The sequence below is a fragment of the Chiroxiphia lanceolata genome, chromosome 21 (assembly GCF_009829145.1).
Source record: "Chiroxiphia lanceolata isolate bChiLan1 chromosome 21, bChiLan1.pri, whole genome shotgun sequence".
Lineage (NCBI taxonomy): Eukaryota > Metazoa > Chordata > Aves > Passeriformes > Pipridae > Chiroxiphia > Chiroxiphia lanceolata.
In genome coordinates this window covers 5,171,745-5,186,434 of record NC_045657.1, presented here as the reverse complement: position 1 = coordinate 5,186,434, position 14,690 = coordinate 5,171,745, and the positions used below count along the sequence as shown (strand labels likewise).

The following is a 14,690-nucleotide window of genomic DNA, read 5'->3' as shown; positions in this document are numbered from 1 at the left end:
GCCTGGCCAGTGTTTCTGACAATCCTATGGGCTGTAGGATCTGCTTCCCAATCCCTGCATCCCCATCCTGACATCCTCCAGCTCCCACCCCCCTCCCTGCCGCGTCGCTGGCTCCAAAAGTCCGGTTTTTCCTCCCGCCCAGAAGTTGAACGCTGGAGGAGCAGGTCCGCAGCTGCGGGCGGCTGGGCGTTCCCCGACCGGGGTCCCGGCTCCGTCCCCACCGCGTGTGGCCCCTTCCACGCCGTGTCCCTCCCTAGTGCAGGGACAGTGCCCGGGGGGTCTGTGGGAAGGACCAGGACAAGGACTGCAGGGGTGTCCCTGGCACCTGAGGGTCTCCCCCACGATGCCACCCCACGGAGGGGTGTTCGTGGGTCTCTGGCTGCTGCTGACCCCCAGTCTTGCCGAGAGCCCCCCCAGCACAGGGTGGGCCACTCTTGCCTTCGTCTTTGATGTCACTGGCTCCATGTACGACGACCTGGTGCAGGTGATGGACGGAGCCTCCCGCATCCTGGAGCGGACGCTCAGCAGGAGCACGAAGCCCATCAGCAACTACGCTCTGGTCCCCTTCCATGACCCAGGTACGTCTGGGACAGGGTGAGGACACGTGTCCTGCCGGGGATGGGGCTGTGGGGAGCTGGGGTGTGGCTCTGGCTGGGTTTGGGGCTGAAGTGTGCACTTCCCAAGTGCTTGTACGATCCCTTCTCTGTGTTTTTAATGCCTTGGTGGTTGCTGTGGTGAGGATGGCAGTACAAGATGAGCTGCAGGCTGAGGGCATGGAGCTGGGCTAGGGCTTCTGTTCCCATGCCACTCTATGGGCACAGGGTGAGCTGTTTCCACTGCAGTATTCCCAGGGATGCTGGCACCCACTGGTGGGTTGCTCCTCCATCCTATTCCAATCTTCCTGGTCTAATCGTGGTGGGGGTATTTCTGTACAAGTCCATGCTGTGCTTCCAGGGCATGTCAATAAAAGCACCACTCCCTGAGAGGTTTTGGCAATTCACTGCCCCAACAGAATAATTTCTTTCTGTCCCTGTCTTTGCCTTGGGCTTTTTGTGCACACCCATAAAAGAACAACTGTTTCTCAAAAGAGCCCCAACCTCCTACAAGGAGAGCAGAACCCAGGCTTTATTTTCAGCAGGAACACTAGACTGAATGAAAACTACTGGAGCCAGACAAGGAAGGAGGCAGAGGCAGTGAATGGGTTTCTGCATTGTTTTTCTGGGAGCCTCCCTCAGCAGAAAAGGGTGCTGGGTTTGCAGTTCACCCTTGCTGGGATCACCTGTTGTGTTGGGAGAAATTCCCAGGCACGGGAATGGTCCACCCAAATGGTCACAGTATGGGCATATGGCTGGTCTGCCCAAATCCATTTCTCACCTGGTGCCAAGCCAGGGTAGATGCTGAACCCCAAGTCTCACAAGTGTTTGAGCCAGGGTGGGAGCTTGGGAGCACTGGTAGCACGGGTGGCACTGGAGGAGGCTGGTGCTGAGGGTGGTGTTGGTGTGTTTGCAGAGGTGGGACCCGCCACCCTCACCACGGACCCCCAGCTCTTCCAGCAGCGCCTGCGGGAGCTCCACGTCCAGGTAGGCATCCTCAGCCCCACGGCTGTGCCAGGCCTGGCTCAGTGCCTGGCCTGTGGCCCTGGGTGGGAAGCCTGGATTTTCATGGTGGTGGGTTCCAGGAGCGATCTCTGCATCCCCTGGGGAGAGTGGTGGGGTCTCAGGGCTGAGCCAGACTGCTAAGGGGCTGCTCACACTGGGGTGGAAGCAGAGAGTGTGGGTAACACCAGTGCTGTTCCCCAGGGTCTTGCATTCCCAGTTTACAGCTCTTGTCCTGAAGGGAGATGGTCTCCCCAGGAGAGTTTGCACAGACTCTCTGTGGAAGCAAAAAATCTATTCTCTTAGAAACACTGCTTGAAAAACGAATTTTTAAATATTTTTTAAAGTGATTTCATCTGTTTTCTGCCAGATGAAATTCTCCCCAGGAGTTTAATCCTGCTTTATCCATCCCCATTCCTGCCCTGCCTCCCGTGCATTGCTAAATCCCTGTGGCTTTTCCCTTCAGATGCAGCTGGTTTGGCAGGAGGTGTAACACTGTGGCTGCAAGTGGTTTCCCAGCCCTTTGGGGTACCAAGCCCTGGGGAAGTGGGAGCTGGTCCTCACTGTGCCCCTGCACTTCCCTGGGGTGGCTGGTTCTGCTGCCAGGGCAGGTGAGGGGCTGGGTGGGCACAAATGTTCCTGCTAAAGGTCTTTGTGGGAAACCAGTGGCTTCTGTGAGCCTAGATCCCCCGGCTGGTGGTTTAAACACCATTGAAGCTGAGAAAGGGATGGGTCCATGTAATCCTGCGTGTCCCTGCAGTTCCATCACACTGCTTTGGGCTGACTCCAGCGAACTGGTGTAGTTCCTCCTGTGAGCAGGCATTGGGTGAGACCCTGCCAGGAGCCCAGCAGGGAAGGACTGAGCACTGGTGGCTGTGCCACATCCCTTGTGTGCCACAGGGTGGAGGGGACTGCCCGGAGATGAGCGTGGGAGCCATCAGGCTGGCTGTGGAGATCTCACATCCCGGCTCCTTCGTCTACGTCTTCTCCGACGCTCGGGCCAAGGACTATGAGCAGCAGGAGGAGCTGCTGAGGCTGCTGCAGCACAAGCAGACTCAGGTGAGAGGTGCTGCCCACCAGGCTCCAGCCTGGGGGGACACTGCAGCAGCGCATCAGTGAAACACAGTGACAACCCCCGCTGTGCCGCCTGGTAGTGAGGGGGATTTTGCATTCCCTGGGTGACTCAATGTACTGGGATGCTGGTGGATGCTGGCTGTGTCCCCTCTCTGGGCTGGTGGTTGTGTGGGATGCCACAGGGACCGTTGCTGTGGCAGGTGGTGTTCGTGCTGACGGGGGACTGCGGGGACAGGAGCCACCCCGGGTACCGCGTGTACGAGCGCATCGCTGCCACCAGCTCCGGGCAGATCTTCCACCTGGACAAGCAGCAGGTGACAGAGGTGAGTGGGGATCCCTGCTCCCACACAGAGTGGCTGAAGGGCGTGTGGTCCAGCCCAGCTAGCTGAGTTCTTGTGTTCTGCCTGTGGTGAATCCTTGTGCCCAAGGCACCTCCAGATTGCTCTGGGAGCCCCACTTCAGTCTGAAGCTGGGGTGGGGGCTGGAGAAGGCTGCCTGTGGAATCCTTGGGATGAACTGGTCTTCCAGCCCCTGAGGAAGGAAAGTGTCTCTCTGGGGCTGAGGGTGAAGCTGTGGCACTCCTGGCAATAACAACTACACCGATTACAAGGGGGGCTCAACCAGGGCCAGTACCTCCAGCCCACCTGTCCCTGAGCCCCTTTGTGCTGGCACCAGATGGACCCCACAGGGGCTGGTCCCTTGCCTGGGTGCTGTTTTGCAGCTGTGCCTGAGATTGTGACCTGGTGCAACACAGCCCTGCTCCCAACATGACCCCGAAATGGCTGTGCTTATCAGTGAGGGGGGATCCAGGTTAATTCTCCCCCACGTGCCTCCAGGTGTTGAAGTGGGTGGAGGAGGCCATCCAGGCTTCCAAGGTCCACCTGTTGTCCACGGACCATGAGGATGGTGGGGAGCACACGTGGCCTGTCCCCTTTGACCCCAGCCTGAGGGAGGTCACCATCTCCCTGAGCGGTCCTGCCCCAGGGATCAAGGTCTGGGATCCAGCAGGTAGGAGCACAGGGGAAAGGGATGGCAGGGGGTGATGCTTTGCCTTCCAGAGAGACCTCAGGTCAGGACAAGCAGAAAGGGGTTCATCAAACCCTGCCCTGAAAACTCAAATAAAAATCCCTCAGTAAACAACAAGGTATTGTTGTTTTCAAGATCTCCTCCAGGGATGGCTTTGGCTTTAAGAGGGTTTTCCCTGCTGTCCTGGCTGTGAGCTGTGGTGGGCTCTGCACTACCCTGAGCCCCTAGGGAGGGGGCTCCTGGCTGCTGCAGGGACCAGGGGATGGATTTGGGTTGCCCAAACCAGAGGTTCCCTTACTGTTGCAGGAAAGGTCCTCGAGACAGGCCGAGGTCTGAAGGAACTTCTCAGCATCCCCAACTCAGCCATGGTGGTGGCTGTGGAGCCCTACGAGCCAGGGACGTGGTTGGTCACGGTAGGCTGGTGGCAGACCCTGCACATCCTCTACCTTTCCCTGATGGATATTTAGCTGGCCAGACTTTTCCAAGTGTCAGCTTTCCCCGACCATCTCCAGACAGGCAGAGGACGTGTGAGCAGGCTGGAAGGGGCTGGCTGCCACCTCCTCCCTTCCCATCACCTCTCCCTTCCCCTGCCCTCAGCACGTGCCTCTCAATCTGCTTCCAGACCCGGAGCAGTGGCCGCCACTCACTGAGGATCACGGGCATCAGCAACATTAATTTCCAAGCCAGCTTCTCCTCCCACCCAGAATTTGATCCCAGCCAGCCTGGAGAGCAGCCGGTGCAGGGTGAGGCTGGTGCTGCCCAGGGGGCTGGGTGCTGCACCTGGGCGTCTTGCAGCCAGGAGTGTGGTTGGTTGTTTTTTCCCCTCCCTGCTTTCCAGGTCTGCCCATCTCCGTGGTGGTGAACTGCACCGGTCTGAGGCCGCCTGGGCGCTTGCAGGAGATCGAGCTCTTCAACGCCTCTGGCCATGCCCTGCTCTCACTGCCCATGTGGCCCCTCTCCAACTCCTCCTCGGGGCAGCTCTGGGTGGGTTCACCTCTCCGTGTCCCCCCAGGTGACTTTCTGCTGAAGGTGAAGGGTGAAGATGCCCAGGGCCACCCCCTGCACCGCCTCTCCGGGGTCACCTACACCAGTGTGGTCCCTGGTGAGTGGAACACACGCTCCCCACAGGTGCTGAGCGGGGACCAGAGGTTCCAACACTGCCTCTGCTTTGGTTTCTCCCTGGATATTTTTTATCCTGCTTCCCAGGGCAGCTCCTAGTGAGCTCCTGAGGGGAGTTACATGTGTGCATATCCCCAAACGCTTCCAGGTCTGCCCAAAGTGGACATCTCCAGCAAGATCCAGGCTTACAACCGTGAACCACAGCTGATCTCCTGCTCTGCACGGAGTGAGATCCCTTTCCGCCTGAAGCTCAGCCGAGGCAAGATGCCGCTCAGGGAAGAGCAGCTCTTCAGGTGAGCATTTGGTATGGCCCTATGAGCTCCATGAGGGATCCACGTGGGCAGGAACAGCCCCTGAGCTGTGCAGGCCAGGGGGATGCTCTGTGCTGCCTGCAAGCTCTGAGCATCTCAAAAGGAAAATTCCGAGGGACATGTCTGCAGGCAGTGTGGGTGTGCCCCTTTGCCTGACTCAAACGGAAAAAAAGTCTCAGGGATTAGGATTGGTGTGGTGGCATGGCAGTCCCAAGGTATGGGGGTGACCCACCTTTTCATCTCTCCCTTTTTGTAGGCGTTCAGGGAACATCAGCTGGCTGATCCCTGCAGTGTCCAAGAGTGATGAAGGGTTTTACGAGTGCACGGCCACGAGCAAGGTCGGGGTGACACGGGCTCGTGCCTACATCTCTGTGTCAGGTGGGGGCTGCTTGTGCCAAGCCTTGGTGCCCTCTCTGTGTCTGTGGCTGGGCACAGGCTCCTTTCACCCTGGTGTCCCGTGTTTGCAGAGCCGCCACCGCGTCTCATCGCCCCGGGCAACATCACGGCTTCACCGGGCCAAGACGTGGTCCTGTCCTGCCTGGTTCTGGGGGATGTGCCCTACAACCTGACGTGGAGCTGGGATGGGAAGTCGGCACAGCCAGGGGATGGCCGGACCCGGCTGCTGCAGAACCGCTCTCTGGAGATCAGCCGCGTGCGGCCGGGGGACGGGGGCCTGTACGAGTGCGTGGCACGCAACGCCCACGGCACTGCCACCGCCTCCCTCTGGCTCTTCATCCAGGGTAGGCTTTGCCCCCTGGGGGATGCTGGCCCAGGTGATATTTTGCCCCATGGGTGGGTAGCGAATGGCACCCAGGGGCTGAGCCCTGCTCCCACCCCGTGCAGAGGCGCCGTGGGTGAAGGTGGCCTCCAGCCCCCAGCGTTTCAGGAGGGGCCAGGAGCTGCATCTGAACTGCACGGCTGGGGGCCACCCCCCGCCCCACACCACCTGGAAGCGCTGGGGCTGGGCACTGGAGCAGGACGAGAGGTAACCTGTGGGGACCTGGGTGCCTCCATCCTCCCTGTGCTGTGGGGATGATGCTTCCCTTCCAGGGATGTATGGGCTGAGGGAGAGTGCCTTGGGGCTGCCATAGCTCCAGAGAGAGGGAGGCATTGCAGTATCCCACACACCTGAGATGCTTGGCGTGCTTCTGGTCTTAGCTTCATATATTTATTTTTAAGCTGTCCTGCCTTATCCAGGTCACTGTCCCCACCAAGGAGACTCACAGTGCTTTGCACACGCGGTGTGTGCTCAAATCTCAAAACACTCCTTGTAGTTCCTCTTAGTTTCTTCTGCTATTGCCTTCCACCTCCTGCCTGTGTCAGGCTGTGAGTTCTGGAGTGGACTTTGGGGAAGGCTTTTTGATTCAGGAGATGAAAAAGCCCAATTCTCAGTGCTTTTTCCTGATTCAAAGCAAAGTCCTTCCCTGCAGCAGCTGACAGAGCTGGCTCTAAGTGCTGACCCACATCCATCACATGCCCAGCACTTGCCACGTGTGCAGGATGGCCTGAAGCCCACTCATTTATATCAACACATCTTCCATCATCTCTGCTTCCACAGGGCTCATTTCTCCCTCTCTCTCCCTGTTTGCCACAGGGTTTTTAGCGATGCTGAGGGTACCCTGCACATCAAGGCTGCTGTCCCAGAGGATGCAGGGAATTACAGCTGCTATGCTGGCAGCACACTGGGCTGGGATGAGCAAGTCATCACCCTGGAGTTCACTGGTACCTGCTCCCTGCTGACCAGCAGCACACTGGGAATGGGGCTGTGTGTGATGGAGGGTGTCGGGGAGCAGCACACTGGGAATGGGGCTGTGTGTGATGGAGGGTGTCGGGGAGCAGCACACTGGGAATGGGGCTGTGTGTGATGGAGGGTGTTGGGGAGCAGCCCACTGGGAATGGGGCTGTGTGTGATGGAGGGTGTTGGGGAGCAGCACACTGGGAATGGGGCTGTGTGTGATGGAGGGTGTTGGGGAGCAGCACACTGGGAATAGGGCTGTGTGTGATGGAGGGTGTCCCAGGGCTCCATGGTTGGAGACTGAAGCCATCTCTCCCCGTGGCACAGAGCCTCCTGCCATCCTGGCGGTGACACCCAGCCTGAAGGTGCTGGTGGGAGAAGACGTGACCCTGGAGTGCTGGGTTTCGGGGGCACCCCCACCCCACATAGTGTGGTACAAAGGTGAGATTGGGAGGAGCTGGGGAGCAGATCCCCTCCACGCACTGGGGTCCCCTGGTCCGGCACTGGGGTGCTGATGTGGGTGCTGATGTGGCACTTGGGGTGCTGATGTGGGGTCTCTGGGCAGGCGAGCAGGCGATGGCGACGTTCCCAGCCGGCACCCAGCGTGCCATCCTGAGGCTGCAGGAGGTGCGGGAGGAGGACGCGGGGCAGTTCCTCTGCGAGGCTCTCAGCGAGGCCGGCATCGCCTTCGACAGCACCCAGCTGGACGTGGGCTGTAAGCCTCTGCCCTCCTGTTGGGCTCAGCTCCCACTTGCTGCTTCCCAAGTCTCTTCTTGCTGCCGCCTCGCAGATTTCCCAGCAGGGGGGTGTTAGTGCTCGGTACAAGCAGGCGGAAGCCTGGCGGGATTTCTAAGGGTTGGGAGGATGGAAGAGTTTCAGCAAGTGACAGAAGCCAGTGCAGTTGTTACTGTATGGGGACACGGTGGCTTGGGACCCAGCTGGGAATGCAAAGTGCAATCGGTGGGATTAGTCAGGTAGGGCCTGACTTCTCTGTGTCTGAAAATCAAAGTACCCTGACCGTTGCTCAGGGCTTTCCACCACAGGGAGAAGAGATGGAAGAGCACGGGGAGGAGGAGGGAAGGCTCTGAGCTGGGGGCAGTAGGGATCAAAGCAGTTAAAGATGGAGAAGTGCAAGAGGTTTTGCTGAGTGTAACTGGAAGGGAGAGAAACTGCAGTGGCTCTGACAGCTTTGGAAAAGCCCTAAATGCTTTAAGTCTGTCTTGTAACTTGTGAGGGCACCTGGCTCATGGGTTTTGCAGTCCCATCCCTTCTCCAGGCTTGGCTGTGCTCAGAGTGGGAAGCTGGGATGCTGGACCTGCCTGAGCCCCTTTTCCACTACTCTCATCTCCAGCTGCCCCTCACTTTCCTGAGCCCCTGGGTGACATGGAAGTCACAACTGGGGAAAGTGTGACCCTGCTGTGCCACGTCGAGGGATCTCCCCCACCACAGGTCACCTGGTCCCGGCAGGATGGGAAGCCTGTGGAGGGCTGGCAGGGACCACGGGGTGATTCCAGCCAGCTGGAGGCTGCCAAGCTCCTCATCAACAGTAAGAGCTGAGCATGCACATGTTTATTTGTATTTTTAACTTGTGCAACTTTAGCTGTGCTGCAACAGCCTGCAAACCTCCAGTGCCACCGAGTCTGTCCTCCTTTGGAGGTGGAGGGAGGGAGGGAAGGGGAGGGTGGTGTCACCCATCCCGGAGCTCACTCGGGGCTCTCCAGCCCCACCAGGCTTAGGCTTGTCCCCACCATGCCCCAGGTGCCTCGCTGGATGACCAAGCTATCTACATCTGTGAAGCCCAGAACGAGTTTGGGAGAATCCAGGCAGAGGTCAAGCTCACAGTCACCGGACACGGTTTGCTTTTCCATGCTTTGGTTGGTGTATCGATCCTGACTGTGCTGGCAGTGAGTGGCAGACTGGAGCAACCACATCTGCTCCTGAACTGGCTGTTGGGAATGCTCAACAAACTCCAGAGCAGGGTTTGGATAATGCCCTTGCACTTCTTTGACTTAATACATTGACATGTACTTGAACCCAAACTGCAGTGAATATCCCCAAATTCTTGGGGGAAATAAATGTCTGCCTTGTGCAGAGCCAGGATCTGGACCCTGGAAAAAAGGTGATCCAGATCCGCTCTCCTGGGTGTTCCTGGCCAGTTTATCACCAATTAATATTGTTTCCCTTTCCCCTCTTTCAAGCAGCCCCAGAAATAGCTCTTGCATCCCCTGTGGTCCACGCGCTCCCAGGCCAGCCTGTGTCGCTGCCCTGTGTGATCCTGGCTGGGAGGCCATTCCCAGCCCGCCGCTGGCTGAAGGACGGACAAACGGTGAGGTTTCCATGCCTGCTGGGGTGGTGGGTGGGTGAGAGGGCAGCTGCCCTGCAGCAGGGGCTTTGCTGCAGAATGGGTGTCACAACCTGCCAGGCCAAAGCTGCTGGTGAAAGATGCCAGGGGAGTGTTTGTGTTGGGAGGGTAACGTGGCTTTATCACCACACCGGGACGTTCTGTTGCTCAAGGATCAGTTTCTAGATGTGCCCTAAAGACACAGCGATAAGGTGGTGTTTGACCCCTTGACTGTCCTGCTCTCTGCATGTGCCCAGGTAGCCCCAAGTGACCACTACTCCATCCGGGCTGATGGGAGCCTGCACATGGACCAGGCATCCCAGGGGGATGCAGGCAGGTACACCTGTGAGGTGACCAACGCCCTCGGCTCACACAGGCAGGACGTGTCCCTCGTCATCCACGGTGAGTGACAGGGTGCTGGGTGTCTGAGCACCGCTCTCTGTGGAGATCTGGCCCTGGCCATGCAGGGTGAGGTGCTTCTCTTCCTTCCTAGTTGCTCCCAGCATTGAGCTTGGCCCTGTCCTTGTCACTGCCACCGAGGGAGAGGCTGTCACCCTGCGGTGCAATGCCACTGGTGTGCCCCCCCCTACGGTCACCTGGGCCAAGGTAGGTGACAGGGACAGGCAGGCTGCTGTCCCTCTGCCAGCCAGCTTTGGGTCACCCGGGGTGCTGTGTTTGAGGGTAGTGTAGCTCTCTAGTGTGCCTGTGGGTGCCTGGAGAGTTGGCACCGGGTATCCTGGGAAGCTGGGACCAGAACGTGGCTTGTTCTGATGGGTCCAGAGCCCTCTTCTTGCCCTTGGGCTGCTCAGCTCATGGGACAGTCTTTGCTGTCTTCCTCCCTTCCCTTCCCTCTGCAGGGCACAGAGCCCATTTTGCTGAGTCCACGATACCACCTTGACCCTGATGGGACCCTCCTGATCCCTTCATCCTCCCCTGGGGACGCTGGGACCTACTTCTGCACAGCTACCAACGCCGCAGGTTTCTCCAGCCAGGAGATGCAGCTCTCCATCAGCAGTGAGTGCCCAGGACTGCTCCAGAGGGGACTGGCTGGGAGAGCATGACCTGGGAACACTCATGGCTTCCTTGGAGCACCTATCCATGTTCCAGATGGGTTTGCAGGATGGGAAGAGAAGCAATGATGGCTATGGGGCACCTGAGGTGTCCCTGCACCAGCTGTGCTCCCTCTCCATCCAGCGAAGCCCAGGATCAGTGTGAATGGATCACAGGTGCCAGACCCTGTCACCATCCTGACTGTCCTGGGGCAGGAGACTACCCTGCCCTGCGAGGTTCAAGGATACCCCCCTCCCTTGGTGGTGTGGAGCCGACAGTCCCAGCCACTGCCTCTTGCCACCACGAGGTAAGGAGGGTTGTGGGTGCTGGGGGCCCCTAAACTCATGGGCCTGGCTCTTGGGGTTAAGCACTTCTTTCCCTGTACCTGAGGATTGCTGTGGGATGGGGAAGCAGGGAAGGCATCTTGGGTTTGCTCTTCTTGAGGGACTGTGGTGCCTTGTTGTTCATGTCTGGCTTCCTGTGGTTGGCCTGTGCTGCTCCCCACATCTCAGCTGGCTTGTCCTCACGTGGTGGGTGATTGATGGGTGCACACGAGGAGGAATCTGCAGCCGTGGGCTGAGATGATGTTATGTCTGTGGAGCACAGACAGGGCTGGGAGCAAGAGCGTGGCCAGCTCCAGCTGCAGGGGCCATGATCCCTGGGGACCCCCATTCCCCTTCATCCCCCTGGGCTCATGTGCTGCCTCGTGCTGAGCTCGTGCAGAGGTTAAGCAAAGAGGATTTGCGCCCATAGGGCAGCACTGCCACCCTCTTTGCATGGGAGGTGGCCCTGGGGATCTTCTCTTGGCTGTCTCAAGGCAATAGTGAGCTCTTAGCTCTTGCCTGGGGGTAGGTGATGGATGACATGGCTGTTCTTCCCATCCAGCATTTCTTTTCCCTCTCCCCCAAGATATAGTGTCCTCCCTTCGGGGTCCCTCCATCTGACCAAGCCCCAGATGACAGACACCGGGCTCTACACCTGCACAGCCACCAACACTGCAGGGAACACCTCGCTCACCTACAGCCTGCACGTCCAAGGTTCACATCCCTGCTTAAAATACTCCTCCCAAGGGCTTAATGTACCTCTGGGGTCCTGCACCCTCCAAGCCCTTGGCTGCTCCCACATCCCAGTGCCTGAGGGTGGTCCCAGCCTGAGGTCCCCTTTCCCTCCAGCTCCGCCCCAGCTGTGGATCAGCGATGGGGAAAGTCACCTGACAGCGGTTGCCAACACCTCCCTGAGGATTCAGTGTCATGCCACGGGCACCCCTCCACCCCAGATCCAGTGAGTACTGCAGAGGGGTGTGTCCTGCCTGCCATTCCAGGATGTGTGACAGTGACCTCTGGCTTGGAGTGTCCTTAGGAGGCATCCATTCCTTCTCCTTGCCTCTGGTATCCTCTGCCTAACAATCTGGGCACTGCCAACCCAATTCCAGGTGACCAGGAGACAGTCCTTGCTGTCAGCAACTCAGAGTTCACCCCGTTGGTGTGCAGGGATGGGGGGCGGGTGGTGGCAGGACAGACCAAGGACTTGCTGCCTGTCCCCTTCCCCACAGGTGGCTGAAGGATGGGCACCCTCTGGGCGAGCAGGACAATGTGGTGGTGTCTGAGGACAGTGGGACTCTGCTGATCGCCCGTGTGGGGCTGGGTCACGAAGGGCTCTACATCTGCCAGGGCAGCAACTGGGCAGGGGTGGCCCAGGCGGAGGTGCAGGTTTTGGTACACGGTGAGTGCAGCACCTGAGCCAAGATCCAATATCCATCCCATGTGTCCGGGAGAACATGGCTGGCCAAAGGGCTGGGTGTTCTTGGCCATGCTTTTTGGTAGCTGTAGGGTCATTATCCTGATGTATTGGGTTCTTGTTCTTTGTCGATGAGGCTGAGAGCTGATGGCCACTGACACCCCAGTAAAGCATAACATCTATCTTTGATGGGTGCTTCCAGGGGGAGGGTCTTCCCCAGCTCCATTTTCCCTTCCCACCTCCATTAGGAGGGTGTCACGCTGAAGGTGCTGGGTGAGAAACCAGGCAGGGAGCAGAGATGGGGAGGATGAATATCTCATTGGGGTGAGGAACTAACCCGCTGGCTGGCTTGGGGAGCAGCAGTGAGCCCGGCTGTGCTGCCCAGCCCTGCCCTGTGGTGGCTGCAGACAGCCTGGGCCATGCAGAGCTGATGATGGTGTGTGCTGGGTTGCAGTACCTCCAAACATCGAGCCCAGCCCAGTGGATCTGGCTGTCCCAGAGAACGGCACAGCATCCCTGGAGTGCCTGGCCTCGGGGCTGCCTGCTCCTCGTGAGTCAATCATCGTTCTTGCTCTTGCTCCCGCATTCCTGGGGCTTTCCCTGGGTCCCCTGGGTGAGAGGGACAGCAGCATTGCACCTCACGGCTTGGCTCCCTCCAGGCATCACCTGGTACAAGGGGCACGAGGAGTTCTTGGCTGGACCGGGACAGACCCTGTCCGGGGATGGGAAGCGCCTGGAGTTCCAGCGTGCCCGGCTCTCCGATGCCGGCAGGTACCACTGTGTGGCCTCCAACGTGGCCGGAGTGGCTGAGCTCTGGTACAGCCTGCAGGTCACTGGTGAGTGCACACTGAGAGATGGGTGCCCCCCCCATGGAATCCCTCATGTGAGCACAAAACCAGTGGGGCTGTCCCAGCCCTCGGGACACACCCCTGGAAGGTGGGTTTAGCAGATCCCCCATCCTCTGCCCCATTCACAGTTCCAACCATGCAATCCCCTGTGTTCATCCCAAGCAATGTCCTAGAAAACCATGACACCCTGGACGGGTGTTGCCTGATCCCCATCACGGTGTCTCCTGCCCACCCTGTCTCTTTTGTGTCCTGCTGTGCCTGGTGACAATTCTCTGTCCCCCAGTGCCCCCACAGATCACAGCTGGCCCCGGCCCCCTCACGGTGCTGCTGAACGAGCCGGTGACACTGGAATGTGAAGCCAGGGGGACCCCAGCTCCAATGCTGCTGTGGCTGAAGGATGGCAACCCAGTGCCCAGCGAGGCAAGGGGTGGCCCACAGGTGAGACAAATCCTGATGGAGGGGAACTCACTGGAGATGTCCCTTCAGGAAGATGCTCTTTTTTCTTGTCTGACTTTTAGAAAAACAACTGCTGGAGCTGAGCAGGTGCAATGTCATCCAGACCTGCCCCATGTTTGGTCCATGGGGGCGTAGACCTGCTCAGCCCTGCACTGAGCTTTCCTACCATGCAGGGCAGGATCGGGCAGAGGGTCCCTGGGATGTTTTGAGAATGGGTTCAAGCCAGGCTTATGCCCACTCCCACATGTCTGCAAGGCAGCATGCAGCCCAGCTGCCTATGAGTTTCTCTGGTTCTGTGCTCATCTGGGCTGTCTGTGTCTTGGGGAAGCACAGATCCTCTCCGGTGGGCACGTACTGTCCCTGCCCACTGCCCGTCTCCAGGACTCAGGGACGTACACGTGTGTAGCCAGCAGTGCTGTGGGGGAGGACAGACACGAGACCACCCTCGAGGTGCAGTGTAAGTACCCCTGTGCATCCCAACCCCTTCCCACCAATGTGGGTTGGAGGTGATTCTTGGGACTGTGGGGCTGCTCTGCTGTCCCCTGGCAAGCTCACAGGGCTGGGGAGGATCAAAATGGATGGCTTGGGAAAGGTGTTGCCCTGTTGATCTGGTTTCCAGTGCCCCCCACCACCCTGGGTGAGGAGGAGAACGTCACTGTCATCGTCAGCCAGCCTGTGACCTTGCAGTGTGTGACTCCCGGGGTCCCCACTCAGGGGTCCCGCTGGCTGAAGGATGGGAGTTTGCTCACACCAAAGCTGGGTGTGCAGCTGTCTGCAGAGGGGACTGTGCTCCAGGTGATGTCTGGGGATACTGCAGGGGATGGCAGGGGAAATGGGGCTGTGAAGGCACCTGTCTCCTCTTCCTCACTCTTGCAAGAGAGTGAGTGCAGAGGGAGGGGGTGTCCCAGCCCATGGCTCAGCACCATTCCCACCCTTCATGCTGGTTCCATCCCCATGCCCTCTGCTGGCACAAAATCCTGCCATGGAGAGGCTGTGTGGGTCCAACTCTGCTTGTGTGTGTGCTTAGTGTCTCTCCTTGTCTGGGCAGATTGGGCAAGTCACCGTGCAGGATGTGGGCAGGTACACGTGCCAGGTGCCCGGCCACCCCGAGAGACACTACAACCTCCACGTGTGGGGTAAGGGCCACTGTGGCTGAAACACCCCATCAGGGACATAAATATATATATACAGTGCGTGTATATAAAGGATAGACTGTATGCTGTTCCATTTTCATATTTAAAATAGGTCCCTGAGGACATATTGATCCTTGTTTGGAAAACACCTGACCAAAATATTAACACTCTGCAAAATGACACACTTGGAGGTGTTGGGGAAGCCCCACCAGGCTGGAGTGAGAGGGGGGAAAAAAGATAATGTTTGCCTGAGCCTTGGGGGGAG

The 14,690-nt window shown here is 58.7% G+C and overlaps 1 protein-coding gene across 1 annotated transcript in view; it reads left to right on the top strand.

The window, feature by feature from the left end:
- Nucleotides 1-343: 343 nt before the first annotated feature.
- Nucleotides 344-14,690, top strand: part of HMCN2 (hemicentin 2) — a 34,604-nt gene continuing 20,257 nt past the window's right edge. Inside the window, exons 1-27 of the mRNA XM_032708509.1 lie at nucleotides 344-578; nucleotides 1,510-1,580; nucleotides 2,496-2,654; nucleotides 2,870-2,992; nucleotides 3,506-3,677; nucleotides 4,002-4,108; nucleotides 4,318-4,438; nucleotides 4,534-4,797; nucleotides 4,963-5,107; nucleotides 5,382-5,503; nucleotides 5,593-5,865; nucleotides 5,969-6,110; nucleotides 6,720-6,847; nucleotides 7,188-7,301; nucleotides 7,426-7,575; nucleotides 8,212-8,406; nucleotides 8,619-8,714; nucleotides 9,062-9,186; nucleotides 9,459-9,603; nucleotides 9,695-9,807; nucleotides 10,059-10,215; nucleotides 10,396-10,558; nucleotides 11,161-11,288; nucleotides 11,424-11,532; nucleotides 11,804-11,973; nucleotides 12,443-12,538; nucleotides 12,648-12,824. Coding sequence (XP_032564400.1) covers nucleotides 344-578; nucleotides 1,510-1,580; nucleotides 2,496-2,654; nucleotides 2,870-2,992; nucleotides 3,506-3,677; nucleotides 4,002-4,108; nucleotides 4,318-4,438; nucleotides 4,534-4,797; nucleotides 4,963-5,107; nucleotides 5,382-5,503; nucleotides 5,593-5,865; nucleotides 5,969-6,110; nucleotides 6,720-6,847; nucleotides 7,188-7,301; nucleotides 7,426-7,575; nucleotides 8,212-8,406; nucleotides 8,619-8,714; nucleotides 9,062-9,186; nucleotides 9,459-9,603; nucleotides 9,695-9,807; nucleotides 10,059-10,215; nucleotides 10,396-10,558; nucleotides 11,161-11,288; nucleotides 11,424-11,532; nucleotides 11,804-11,973; nucleotides 12,443-12,538; nucleotides 12,648-12,824 — 4,000 coding nt within the window. The remainder of the gene's footprint in view (nucleotides 579-1,509; nucleotides 1,581-2,495; nucleotides 2,655-2,869; nucleotides 2,993-3,505; nucleotides 3,678-4,001; nucleotides 4,109-4,317; nucleotides 4,439-4,533; nucleotides 4,798-4,962; nucleotides 5,108-5,381; nucleotides 5,504-5,592; nucleotides 5,866-5,968; nucleotides 6,111-6,719; nucleotides 6,848-7,187; nucleotides 7,302-7,425; nucleotides 7,576-8,211; nucleotides 8,407-8,618; nucleotides 8,715-9,061; nucleotides 9,187-9,458; nucleotides 9,604-9,694; nucleotides 9,808-10,058; nucleotides 10,216-10,395; nucleotides 10,559-11,160; nucleotides 11,289-11,423; nucleotides 11,533-11,803; nucleotides 11,974-12,442; nucleotides 12,539-12,647; nucleotides 12,825-14,690) is intronic.